This window comes from Mustela lutreola, chromosome 3 (genome assembly GCF_030435805.1).
Source record: "Mustela lutreola isolate mMusLut2 chromosome 3, mMusLut2.pri, whole genome shotgun sequence".
Taxonomy (NCBI): domain Eukaryota; kingdom Metazoa; phylum Chordata; class Mammalia; order Carnivora; family Mustelidae; genus Mustela; species Mustela lutreola.
In genome coordinates, this window is record NC_081292.1 from 154,067,770 (window position 1) to 154,081,920 (window position 14,151).

The window sequence follows — 14,151 nt, forward strand, 5'->3', positions numbered from 1 at the left end:
ACGCGGGACCTCTGAGCCCTGCTTTTCTACTCAAGCGAACGTTAGTGGCCATTTATCCCTCTCACGGCCAATGTGGGAGCTAGTTTTCTACTTGTTAGAGAAGCCATTGAACCTTTTCCACGCCTAAGGATGGATATAAAGAGGGCTGTTGGCCCCATTTTATGTTTGGCCACCCATAATTTACAGAATAATTGTTTTTTGAGACATAACATTGTGTGTAATAAAACAGAGTTATGGTTGTCACTGATTTTAAAGAAATTAAATTACCCTCATTCAAGAACCACCCCCCACTTACTACAACTATTATATAATCCATTCTCTATGAATGTATGGCAATTAGACGGCACGGACACTTTGGGGATGAGATATTTTTGTGGCCAGGTGCTGCCAGCTTAGAGTTTCTTCTCCTTTCTTTCTTCTTTCTTTTTTAATTATTACAACTTTGTGGTCGATGTTTTCAGGATAAGTTGACCATTTGATAAGAAGAATAAATAACATTCACTTTAAAGGTCATCCCAAGTGAAAAACCCTCATTGACAGAGTTGTTGCTGTTGAAAAAAAAAAAATGCATGAAAGCCACAGGAAATATTTACTCGTGTTTAGTCCACTTTGGCTCACTATCAAAGAATGGGTTAAGATCTCTATTTCTTTCTGGATTCTGATTTTAGTACTTATTTTTTTCTTCATCAGTAAACTTTCAAGCTAAATCAGGACTTTAAAGAATGTAACATTTAATTAATATTTTAATTATATAAGCAACTAAAACACAGATTTAAAAAGTAGTTTGTCCCTACGTTGTTAACCCTTGTAAAAATACTTCACATATGACAAATTCCCTCTGAATGTTCTTGAATATTAGTCATTTAATGGTTATAGTTGTAACTTAAAAAGAAAACCCCACAATATTTATGGTATGTGTTTCTTCTGTGACATTTTTTATGCCGTATCTTTGTCCAAGGAGGGTTTTAACACTTTTTAATTAGGGGGTTCCCAGCTTTATTCTGAATGTGACTAAGCATGATTCAGAGATTTTTCTCATAAGATAGGATTGATGATATCATTTCCTTGCTTCCATGCCTCTGAAAGCTCCCCTCGTGCGCCAGGCTGTGGCTGGCTTTCTAACTACAATCGGTGGACAACAGTTCTTCCTCCTGCCCCCCTCCCCCCACCCACCAGAATGAAATCATGAAATCACAGGATATGCCTGGCTTCTCTCCCTCAAGTTATCAGTATTACTTGGAAATCTGTGGTCAGAAACATCACTTCCATATTAAAACAAACCTAAATAGGGAGTAGATTGCAAAATTTACATGATTTTTTTTCTTTTTGAGATAAAGCACAAGACTTCCCAAAAAAACTGCACTCTGTAAAGCTACTTTGGCCTTTGCCTGCCAACTCTTCAGTATTCATGGTCCTACTTGCTGTTAGCAAGGCTTCAGTGGAAAAGTTTAGCAGCAGGGACTGACAAAATAGAATCCAACTCCTTAGATACCCTTTCACAATCTGGTTTCAGCCTCATGACTCCTGTTTGGTTGGTTGGTTGGTTGGTTTTTTGGTTTTTTTTTTTTTTAGGTTTTAAAAATTTATTTTTTGAAAGTTAACATGTGCATAAAAGGGAATTGAAAAACACAAGAAGCAAAGAACAAAGTCATCCCTAATCACAAGCAGTTTACAGTTCGATTTCTGTTTGTTTCTAAAGTCTGAACTCCATGCCATGCCCTCGGAAAACTCTTCCCTGCCCTTCCCAAGACAAGCTCCCCCATCTCTCCTCCCATTGTGACTTGTACCCTCCTCTGTCCTAAGCGCTTACCTCATGTGTTTCTATCTCCCCTACTTAACTAAGCAGCTGCAGGATGGACTGGAGTCAAGGTGATTTTATGCGAGTCTGGGATGTGTGAGGTGCCCTGTAAATCTCATTTGACTGTATGAGGCCACAGGGCTCCTCCACGCCCACCCTTAGAGGGAAAGGATTCCATGTGTACTGGCCGGCCAAGGACCAGACTTCCACAGGAACAGATAGAGTCTTCTGTACTATAGGAAATCTTTGGGGACTTGGTAGGGTAGAGCTGACATGAGATGACTAATCAAGGAGCTGTGCCATTCATCAGGCTGATTTGGTAGAGGTAGTGAGTGAAATGGAGATAAGGAGAGATTTTACGTCTCACCCTACCTCAGAAGCACTTGAAAACTTTAATACCTCAGACCATTTTGCTTTTCTTTATATTTTCAAACACGTTATCTGTTACTGTTTTGCATTTTTTCCAATTTTTCTACATTAAAGGTATAAAGATAGATTTTGTTCAGCATAAGGTAATCAGCTGTTCCACACTGAACAGATCTCATTTTAGCTAAAAGCAAAGATACTTACCATTTTGTTTAGTCTGTGAAGGGTTAATGAGATTAAGCATTCGGCTTACTGTTGAACATTTGAAAAATTCTTTTCTTGGGTCCCCCCCCCCCCGCCACACCCCAGGACACCTGGGCCTGGAGCCTCTGCTGCACCCCTTTGGGATTGGCCTGGTGATGTGCTGCCGCCCTCTGTCAGAAGTCAGAAGCGGGAGGTCAGAGGGATAGTACTTTTTGCCCATAGTTTGGGTTTGATATCTCGAATGGCTTGGAAATACCAAGGCATTTGTCATTTCCTAGGATACCAGGCTGTTATTTTAAATCTTACCAGGTAAGTATAGTATGAAAGGTCAATATGCACTTTTACTTGCAGATTATATAAAAGGACAGATTTCATTTCAGGTTTAATTAACAACAGGATAAATTTGAAAGTAGAGACTTTGTACAATTCAAATATGCATATGCCTCTCATATATTTTTAAAGTACTATGCATTTTGAAAATCTAAAATATAATGAGTGTGCTGTTCTGTTGCCTAATGCTGAAACCTCAATTAATGACTTCACTAATAGTGCTTATTAAAGAAAAATCATAAGCCTGTGTAGCTCAATTTGTAAAGTATAGATGGTTAATAAGATCAAAGGAAAGCCTGATTTAAGACTATTCTAATCTTCACAATTCAGAAGTGAATTTTGACTTGGTCAGAAAATATATTGCTTATAAGCTTATATTGTCATATAAGCTTTTTCTCTGATGCTTTAACACTGTACTCTCAGTAAATGTGCATAGCAGTTACTGGTTCTCGGAGAATTCAGTTGCATATCTTTGGTTTCAGCTGATTCTGTCTCACCAAAGGAAAGGTGACTGGGGAGTGATCTAATTAATTATTGCTTCTGGAACTTTTATATGCATATGACTTACCTGGAAATCTGATTAAAATGCAACTTCTGACTGGGTCAGTTGGTCTGGCACTGCTGGCCCTGGATTATTCTTTGAGTAGCAAGGATTTACCACCCTACCCCACCTACTCCTGAGTTCTTCTGTTGATTCTAAAGTTTGCTCTGCCTAGAGTTTATCATTTTATATGGCTTTGAGTTTACTTGTTTTTGTTCATTCCGGGGCACTCCTCTCCACATGAGTGATCAGAACTCTGCAGTGAGTAGTAAGGACCTGCCATGGAGCAGAGGGGAACTGGGACAGAGCCCCGCTGGACTTGAGATGACTTGGTCCAGAATCCGTTGTGTCTCTCTGGATTGAACTATTGACAGTAATAGCCTTCTGTGCAATCGTGTGCCTGAAATGGACTCCTAAAAATAGTCGCAGAGGAGAGGTTGGTTATTTTGGGAGCGCTGCAAACAGCTGAGAGTGTGGCTTCATGAGGGCACTCTCCAGCTCCTCGGCACGGGCCAGCAGTGGCACTTCCAAATTGGCTGAGAAGGGCTTGGCAGAATCCTGCCCGACCTGCACAGATTGCCCAAGCTTCGGACGCTGTTTTCAAGTGTACAAGGTGACTTGGGTGTTCTATAGCTCCCATGCTTGCTCTAGGTAGCACTCTAAAGGGACCTGAGCAAAGAGAGTGGCTCAGAGTAGGTGTGTTAACAACCCTATTTCAACTTAGTTGGAAATTAATGGCGAATTCTCTGTTCTATTTTAGCAACAGGAACAAGATCCTACAAACCTATATATTTCTAATCTGCCACTGTCCATGGATGAGCAAGAACTTGAAAATATGCTCAAACCATTTGGACAAGTTATTTCTACAAGGATACTACGGGATTCCAGTGGTACAAGTCGAGGTGTTGGCTTTGCTAGGTAAGCACGCTGCTTTAACTTTACTATGGCAATGACGAGAGCTTAGCCAAGTTTCCTGCAAAATTAAAGTTGAGTGAGAAGAGAGAATTTAAGCCAGGGTTATGGGAACCAGGTGCACCATGAATTTAAATGTGTAAATATTGGTTTGTGTATTTTTTCTCCAGATTTTTTGGAAGTTCATTAGGCTTCTTGAACCTGAATACACTAAATATTTGGTGACTCAGGACAAGGAAATATCACATGAGCAATAGTTTTGAAAATATGTTTCCTTAATGTTTTGATGAATTAAATTAGGATGCCTGTAACTTTTAAAAAATAACCATCACAGGCTCCTGAATTTCATAAATAAATCAGTATGGCTTTTCTCATTTGATGGAAATTTGATTCATCATAAAGTCAGTGAGTTAGATTATATCAAACATTCAGAAAGTAAGACAGTGATAGGACACCTCTCTAACCACCAAGCACTACACCAGTTGTAACATTTTATAATTTGCTTCAGATTTGTTTTCTTTGTTAAGAAGCAAAATGTGACAGATCTATCTAGAGTGTCCTCAGTTCTTCCAACTTAATTTTATCCCTTCCTCTCTGGAAAGGATACTTCAATATAATGGTTAATTTTGTTTCTAAAAGAAAAATCTCAAACACAAAGTGCTTTGCGTTTTGACATAGTTCTAATCTATAAGCCCATATATAAAAACTGACTTTCCATTATTCAGGGACCTGTTCAGACTGTGCAGGAACAGATAATGTCTATATGTTGACTTTGATTTTGGAAGAAAAATTGCTGGTATTTTACTTTCATATACAACATCCGATATGATGACAGTCACATCTCCCAGAGACCTGGGAAATCAACAAAGAAGGCAGCTTTTTTCACTATTTTACGCATAAGAAAGTCAAGTCAAAGAAGAGATGTTTCCGTTGTCAACCAGACTGCCAAGTAATGAAGCAAAGTCTAGTACTTGGGTTCTTCTGGCTTTTAGTTGATCTCTCTTTCTTGTTAGCCCAGATAATTTTAAGATAAAACTAAAATTTCTACAGGTGGACAGTCACCACAACTTGCATTTCCAGTGTACACTTAATTGTTTAAAAGGATCCAGGGAAACAATGAATGCTCAGCACCCGCTAAAAATCATCGCCTCTGTGGGTGTTCTGAAGCAGATCAAGTAGTTTCAGTTTTGTATCCAAAGATGGAACCCAATTATATTCTGTTGCTTTTTAAAACTATTACTACCCATTAAAACCAAGATGTAACTCTCCGGGTCGTCCAGGAGTGAGGTGCATTTTGAATAGATTATTCAGTGTTTCTTCCATTAAAAAAAAAATAAAAACAAGTCGAAATAATGTAATTCCCTTGAAATGTTTCTCAAGGGTTTTTAGCCACCTGCAGGTGTAGAATAAATTGTAAAGTTAGGCTCAATCCTTTAATTACTCCTCTGAAGCCAAGAAGACAAAGAGAGTATATAGCCAACTTCACTAATTCAACTTTATACCTAGAGCTAATGTAAAAACCATATAAGGAGTATCCTGAGATTCTCATTCGTTCTTACCATGACTTCTGAATCTGTCACTTTGTGAATGTGTGAAAGGAAAGGCCATCTTCAGAATATTCTGGCAACAGTAAGTCCACTTGTATTTTGAACTGGCAGTTCTGTTTCAGTTCCGTATCACGACCAGCAGAGCTATCGCATATGCATCGCCAATTCTCCAACAAGGAGAAAAAAGTGACACATCTGATATGCTTGATATTAAACACTCTGGATATGATTTACTTATTTTATGATTCAGAAGGTACTCTGTGGATATCAGTTATCATTTCATTATAGAAGTACACATAAAAGAGAGCAAAGATAGGATAAGCCCACTTTTTCTGATTCACATTTTTGCTAGGTTTCATTTGTCTCCCGTAGCCTATAAGAATGTATTCACGTGCACAAAAAAAATCTGAAATTAAGAGATCTCTAAATATGTGTTTTATTTTGATGGATGAATAGGATGGAATCAACAGAGAAGTGTGAAGCCGTTATTGGTCATTTTAATGGAAAATTCATTAAGACACCACCTGGAGTTTCTGGTATGTTGTTTGTCTAAAATTTTATCAGTAATCTTTTATGTAATATATGTATAATTTTAGCATTTGTGATGTATCAAGAGCCAAAAACCCCTCATCTAGCTCTTAAAAATTTATTTCTTTGGTTTTACAAATAAGACTTGAAGATGCACTTCTCCCAGACATCGAGTGTTTAAATATGAATGGGAGCCATGCCAGTGGGAGGGAGGGTGTGTCCTCTCAGGCACTCGGAAGCCCTTCCTTCTCTGATGCAGGGGCCCATCCCCAGACCTGCTTCTCCTACCACCCACCAGCCTCAATAAATCTGGCCTGCAGTCTTGTCCCTTGAGGGCCATGCTCTTCTCCACCCCAGCTCCTGCCTTTTTTTTTTTTCTTTTTTTTTTTAGATTTTATTTATTTATTTGATAGATCAGAAGTAGGCAGAGATGCAGGCAGAGAGAGAGGAGGAAGCAGGCTCCCTGCTGCCAGAGCTCTGGATGCGGGCCTCGATCCCAGGACCCTGAGACCATGACGCAAGCCTAAAGCAGAGGCCCTAACCCACTGAGCCACCCAGGCGCCCCCTATCTCCTGCCTTTCTTGTGGAAGATCTCAGCATGTGTTACCCTGCACCCCTTACAGAACCTGAACCTCAGTCCCTACGGCCCTTCTGTCCACCCCATGGTAACGACTTCCTCCCGTGGCCCGGCCTTGTGTTCTCATGCCCAAGAACACCACACCTCAGGAGCTTTACATTCCCAGATCACACTGGCTCCCACTAAACCTAATCTGAAATTCAAAGGGGGTACTTCTTTACTTTTTATCCCCACCAAATCTGGTCTCCATTTTAGCAGTATCCTCACTTGTCTTATAACCCAACCCTTGGTCACACCTGCCTCACAGAATGCTAAGCCTGGATTAATTCTGCAGCAGGCCACCTTCTCAGCTCCTCTTACATCCAGGCTGTAAATGTTTCCAGGTTGACCAGACCCAGCATCACTGGTCCTCCCCTCAGCCTTTCTCAGCCGTCCCTGGCTGCAGGCTTCCCTCCCAGCCTGCTCGCTTTACCCTTAACCCCCTCTCAACTCTAAGCAAATGACTTCACTTCTCACTGGATGAATAAAATTGAGATCACCAGGTGGAAACACCATCAATTTCCTGTTTCCTCCCAACAAGGAGAGAGACCAACCCAACCCCATCCTTGCCTCCCCCCTTCCCTAAAGTCTCAAGGGCAGGGGGTCTCAAGCTGTGGTCTTGATCGCATACCCTCAGGACCTTGCTCTGCCAGGTATCCCCTCCCTCTCCTACAATTTCAGATGTATTTTGCTTTTATTATTTTTTTTCCCCCAGCAAAGCTGAAAACCTTTATTTTCAACAATAATGGATCTCTGCCATGACTAATTGGTAGACAAATGCAAGAAAATGCACAAATAAACAATACCAGGAACAAAAATTTTGACTGTGACTACAATAGACATTTTTTTTTTAAGTCACAGAACACAGTGAACAAAACTATGAACTACTTTATGCCAGTACATTTTAAATTTCATTTACTAGAAAAATCGACCCATTTGTGTTTGAGATCATTCAGGTCTCTTTGATCTTGAATCTAAAACTAAAACCCTGTGTTCCTCTCTAGCCCCTTCTCACATAACCCTTTTAAAAGCGTTGTCCCCATTTCTGTCTTCCGTTTACACCTCACCCTCCCCTGTGTGACTTCTCCTCGTTGTGTCTCGCATGGTAAACTGTATTAGTCTGCTGAGCTGTGTGACAAAGTATCAAACTGGGGGGCTTACACCATGGAAATACCGTTGTCTCAGTTCTGGACACTCGAAGTCCAAGATTATGGTGTTGGCAGGATGGAGAGAGACTGTTCCAGGGCTCCCTCCATCCTTGGCTTGTAGACGAGCATCGTCTCCCTGTGTTTCTTCACACCATCTTCCCTCTGCACATGTCCGTCTCCATGTCCATCTTTCCCTTTTTTTTTACAAGGACACCCATCATTTGATCAGGACCCACACTAATGACCTCTTTTTAACTTTAAAAGACCCTATTTGTAAATAAGGTCCTCTTCTGTCATTATGAGTTACTGAGGGTTAGGATCTCAGCTGTTTGGGGGAGGGCTGGGGGTAGTAGGGACACAATTCAACTAACACTTACCTCCTGGCTATCGCAATTCGGAGGCTTCCCTCTCTTTCAGATACTGTCTGTCTGGTGTACTCGATACTGCCGGTCCCTTACCCGTCTCTGAAACATGTCCTCCTTTGACCTTTGTGTCACCTGTTTTCTTCCCGTCCTGCGTTAATTTCTTCTCTTCTATTGGCTAATTTCTTCTATCTACTCCTTAACTGTTGCTATTTTCCTGAATCCCACTTCTGGCTCACAGTTCTAGTATAGATGTATATTCTCAAGGTTTCCAGTAGTAGGTACCTTCATACAACTCAGAGATACCGTCTCCCAATCTGGCTTTGCCCTGAGCATCAGGCTGCCTGGTCTCAGTCACCATCCATCCATCGTCTCCAAAGCAAAACTGGCACCCCCCACCCCCGCATCGAATCCTGCTCCTCTTCCAGTTGTCCTTTCCTCAGTTAGTGGGACCAGTACCCAACCAAGCACTCAAACTGGAAACGCAGGCCAGATCAGCCTGGGCTCCCTCTTCCCCTCCCTCCTTCCATCATGCAAGTCCTTCCATTTTTTCCTCTTGATAATTTATAGACCAACCCGTCTCCCCACCATTCCTCCTACCACAGCCTAGCTTAGCCCCAGATCTCTCCCTGAGGCCCTTACGGCCGGCTCATAACTGCCTGCCTGATCACTAGCCTTTCCTCTCCAGACACTTGCCCTGACTGTGGCCAGAGAGTTTGATGAAATGTAGACCTCTGTGTCACTTTCCTGCTCCAAGTCCCCCTCCTCCCATAAAAGGAAAAAGCCCAATCTCCTGGAAATGATATTGAAGGCCAGAGGCGAAAGGCCTCTTGCCTGCTTCTTCAGTCCTGTCTCCTTCTGTTCTCTGCCTCATGGTGTGTCCTCCTCCAGGACCAGACTACGAATATATTCCAAGCACACCGTGCTGCTCCATTCCTCCCTGATTTCTCTCCTTTGGTTTCCAACTTAGTGCCCTTCAGTTCCCTTTAACCCTGCTCTCCAGTCCTCAACCTCCAAGACTGGGTTCCAGGCTTGCCTCCCCCACCAGAGCCTCCCCTGGCCCAGTCGGTCTGTGCGCACAGCACCGTGAGGACTCTCGTCTGTGTCCCAGCACCAAACGTGGCCACACGGGTTGCTTAACTCAACTGGGAGCTCCCTGAAGGCAGAAATTGTTTCCCATCTTAGGGCAGTACATCAGCCATACTAAGCAATGATAAACGTTTGTGGGTTTTGTATAAACTTCCCTCCACTATTCCCCCAGACAGTACTACGTGTTCCCACGCTAGCAGGCTAGTGGCTGACCACAGACCAGAAGACATTTCTGTTTTCCCCCGTGCGCCAGGCTGCGTGTGGGTGACTGGTGTTTGGTATTGGTTCTGCTGTAGTTCCAGGGTTTCATCCTTCACTGGATGGCTGGGGGTTATGATCGGAGATTTACTGTAATTCTGTGTACCCAGTTGAGACTCGCGGTGTAGAGGAACCCGTTTGTAAGTATATCCAACTCCACAGCCCACGCTTCATCTCGGACTGCTAAGCCCACGCAGGATTTGCAGGGCTACATGTGACCGTGAACCATCTGCAGGCGTGAGTCTGGATCACCCCATCCAAGACCAGGAGGTGCGCTGTTCCATGGAAGCCAACCTTGTGCGAGAGCTTTCTTTTTGTTTCTTAAGTTGGTTTTGTTTTCCTGTCAACAGCACTTGAGTTGAAGGAAAATAGCGATGTCTTTACCCTCCAACCAAGTAAAGACAAGAGAGAAATTTACTACGTTGGAGCTTTCTGTCAGACCGACACTGTGGGGCCTTCTGCGGTTAACACGTGTGCACACCTGACTCCTGGTGTCCTCCTCACTTCCCCGTGTCATCCGTGTCGGGACCCCGTGGTGTTAGTCCCTCAGAAGGGCTGCTCGGCCACCACCAGTGACCGCTTGGCTTTCACAGCTCATTTTTGTGGACAGCGGGGAAAGTTCGAGGAGGAGAAACATCCCCGCACACAGTCGTCTTGATGTTGTATCAGTCTGAGATGGGATAAGATCTGCCCGTTTCCTGAATGAAGTAGATCTCAGGGTGTCACAGATCAAGTCGAACAGTTTCCTTTTTTCTCCAAAGGCCTTTCGTGGTTGATTCATGTAACTGTTTGCTTTGAAGTAGGTTTAAAGACAACATGTTGGTCATACCTATTCAAGGGAAAGAAGACGTTGATTTCCAAACCTCATGTAAAGGATTGTAGGATTCTCCGTACCTTTGCAACTAGTAGAGAACAGTTCCTTCCAAGTTGTGCCAAGTGACGGCTGTAAGAAACAGAGTCCTTCTGCCTCAAGAGAATCTCTGCTTGGAGGTGTGCAGTCAGGCCGTTCTCTTTGCTCTGAACCAGAACTTAATTTTATGCCGTTTTCTAATGTTTCATGATTTTGTCTATGTATTAGTCTTAGTTCCCAGCTAGACTGCAAGTTCTTTGGCAGTGGAGACTGTTTGATTTTTAATTTTGTGCTAGGCACAGAAAGCTCGTGCTTCGCCCTGGAACAACAGAAGTTACCAAAGAGCATTTTTCATGGAGGCTCGTCACAATGATCATGGCTATTTTGAGGGTTTTTCTGGATACTTCCTTGCGTATAAGCAAGTTTGAACCACCTTTTGGCTGGGGTTTGAAATGTATAATGCAGGCCTTAGAAGCACGCTGTTGCAGGGAACTCAACTTTTCCCCAGAATGGTTTCAAGCCAATTAGGGAACCACAACAGAATTTGAAATGGTCTTCAGCTTCTCTGGATATCTCCCTCCCCTTTTTGTGTACACCTAATAGGATAATTTTCTTTAACCAGCCTGCTGATGAGATGCCATGCTCTCCAATTACCTGACTGGTGACTCCATACCATAGGTTTCTTCATGGAATGTATATAGTATTTTCAGTAGAACCAGATGAAAAAAGTACTGTCAGGCCAGGGTCACTTGAATGAACCTCCACTTTAAATATGTAGGTTCATTTCCAAGCAGACATAACGTTTCATAAATGCAGTCAGAGGATGGTCTTGTCAACAAGGCGCGCTGTGTAGCTGGCCTAGTCCGAATCATCCAGGATGGTGTCCGTCAGCGTGCTCAGATTTTTCCTGGACCGGCAATTTGCCTGGGACATTGAAGCCAAGAACAGAAGAGAAACCCACATTAGAAACAAGTCCCCAAAAAGATACTTTATGAAATTTAACAAACTGAACGGTGAACTCATCTTCACTGGAATAATCTTAAGAAAGCCTCTCAGTGGCTGAGCAGGAGGTGTCACAGCTCGTGGGCCACCCACCCTCTTACCAGCATGCTCTTTTCATTCCAGAGCTCAGCGGCTGGGTTCCCCCGCAGCCAGACACACCCCACCCTGTCCTGGGGCCCAGTACGTAATGTCATAGGTGCTTGTAAAAATTCTCTGAAAATCCACATCAGTTTCTCATGCAATCTGTTTTCTGAAATTGCTTTTTAAAAATCTTGTGCTTTTGTGCCCGATGTCACCATGTCTTCAAAGAGGCTGTTCTTCTAGCAGGATCTTCCTTAAATATACATAATGGATTGTGTTGGGAAAAAAAAACTACCCATGAGGCCATTCCTTGTATCTTGTCCCATCTAATCTCTCATTTTTTTCCCTGAAAATGTGGATGTATCATCCTTTATTTGGATTTATCTGGGTCTTTATCTTGCCTTTTTTTTTTTTTTAAGATTTTATTTATTTATTTGACAAAGAGATAGCAAAAGAGGAAACACAAGCAGGAGGAGTAGGAGAGGTAGAAGCAGGCTTCTTCCTGAGCACAGAGCCCAACGTGGGGCTTGATCCCAGGACCCCAGGATCATGACCTGAAGGTAGACACTTAACAACTGAGCCACCCAGGCGCCCCTTTTATCTTGGTTTTGAGTGCCAGCTGGTTTGCAGTAAATCAGATTTGCTTGGAAGGTCCCCAGTCAGGGTAAAAGAACCAGTGACTACTCCGTAAGACAATCTAGGTGAATTCCATAGAGGTTTAAAATAACTTAATATTTGCTTGATAGAAATTCTGTTATGGAGAAATAGTAGAGTGGTGGTTTCCCACACAGTGAATGATAGTAACAAGGGATGGGAAGTTATAGTTCGTTAGAACAGATATCCATGGGAGACATGCCCAAGGCAAAAACACTGTCACTCGTGGTCATGATTCAGGGTTTCTTCTAAAAAAATGACTCTTCCTATACCTGCCTGAAAGAGAGAACGATCTCTGAGAAGACCAGTTAATCACATTGGCATGTTAGCTGGAACTGTCCTAGAGCTGCTTGTCTTGTGCCTGCTGTTTTTGCCTCTGCAGGAGACAGGCACGGGTTGACACACGCGTGTGCATGCACGCGCACACACATACACGTAGACAAAGTCCGCATGTGTGTTCAGTGTTACAGGAGGCAGTGGGATTACCCATCTTTCTATACCTCTGACATTCGTGGAGCCTGAATAACTTCCTGTGTGCTAAGGGCAGACAATTTTTAAAAGAAAATGTGTCTCGTCAGCGATCTGTGAGTCATTAGATTCTCAGTATTGCGCTGGTACCACTCTGCCAGAGCCCAAATCTTCGTCTGTCGTGGAAGACTGCCAGTGATGCGCGTAACTGCTAGCCAGCTCTGGCCAAAGACCTCCGCTTGTTTGACATCTGTTTTCTGTGTTACTCGGACTTTGCAGACTGGGAATATGCCCAGCAAGGCTTGAAAACTACTCTTGCCCCGTTTTCTAACTCTCTGTCCATAGGTGGTATTATTAGGGCATTATCCAAGGCCAGGAAGCAGAAAAGGTCATGTTTAGAGGAAAAATTGACTCTAGCAAAAAGACTGGAAATCTTTCAAGGGTGTTTATAGGCCATGTTGTTCCTTGAACATTTCTCTTAAAGTACGGTTCCTCTGTTTTAAAAAAAAAAAAAAAAAAAAAATTGGCGGCTCTAGGATAAAAAAAATGCTTGAAGACATGTGTAATGCTCCTGGTACTTTTAGGACAATGTGATCACACCTTTCGGACTGCGGTATGGTCCTGTCTCCCTTACCCAGTGTGTACATGGAGCAGAGTCTAAACGTGCATTGTGTTGAGACAGACACTCCAGGGGCTACACTCCTAGGAGCAGTGGCTGCCGTGGAAAAGGCTCGAGCACTCACGTGTGGCCAGTGGGGGAGGGCTGTCCTGTATGTAGATCTCAAACACAAACTCATTATCTACCAAGGAGGGTAAGTCTACTTTTTAAAAAGTCACAAGGGAATCTCAACTGGAAATGTGCCAGTGTTTCAGCCTCAGACGCTTGGAGTGCCCGGCCAGCCCTGTGCTGGGGCCACCTTGGGGCAGTTCTTGTCCCCACCCATCACACCCAGCCTGTGGCAGTTTCCTCAGATCGGTTTGACACCTTTTCACTATCGGGTTTCCCCAGGGAGGAACAATAACGAGCAGAGTAAAATTTTATGAAAGCACGAGGACCTTGAGTGGGAGATGTAAGCGTACTATGAAACAGTTTTCTTAAAGGCGTTTGCCAGTAACTTCATCCTAACTACAACTTGAACATTTCTTCATTGTGTGTGAAGCCAGGGCGGCAACCCTAGCCAGCTTGTTAAAATCTCACAAAATCAAATTCCATGAAAAACAGGCCAGGCTCTAAAAATGTTTATAACTCTTATAAACCAGAGGTCCCTTTTCCTGAGAATTTATCTTAATAATTCAAAGACAAGAGGAAGAACCATAAATCAAAAATTTGAGGTTTTTTTCTGCTGCCATAGGATAGTAGCAACAGCTAATGTGCATTTGGCTGTTCTAAATACTTT

At 42.9% G+C, this 14,151-nt stretch overlaps 1 protein-coding gene across 11 annotated transcripts in view; it reads left to right on the plus strand.

Moving 5' to 3' along the window:
* Positions 1–14,151, plus strand: part of RBMS1 (RNA binding motif single stranded interacting protein 1) — a 209,697-nt gene that overhangs the window by 174,606 nt on the left and 20,940 nt on the right. For all 11 annotated transcript variants that reach the window (XM_059167195.1, XM_059167194.1, XM_059167200.1 and 8 more), the window contains exons 5-6: positions 4,000–4,157; positions 6,155–6,234. In XM_059167195.1, coding sequence (XP_059023178.1) covers positions 4,000–4,157; positions 6,155–6,234 — 238 coding nt within the window. The remainder of the gene's footprint in view (positions 1–3,999; positions 4,158–6,154; positions 6,235–14,151) is intronic.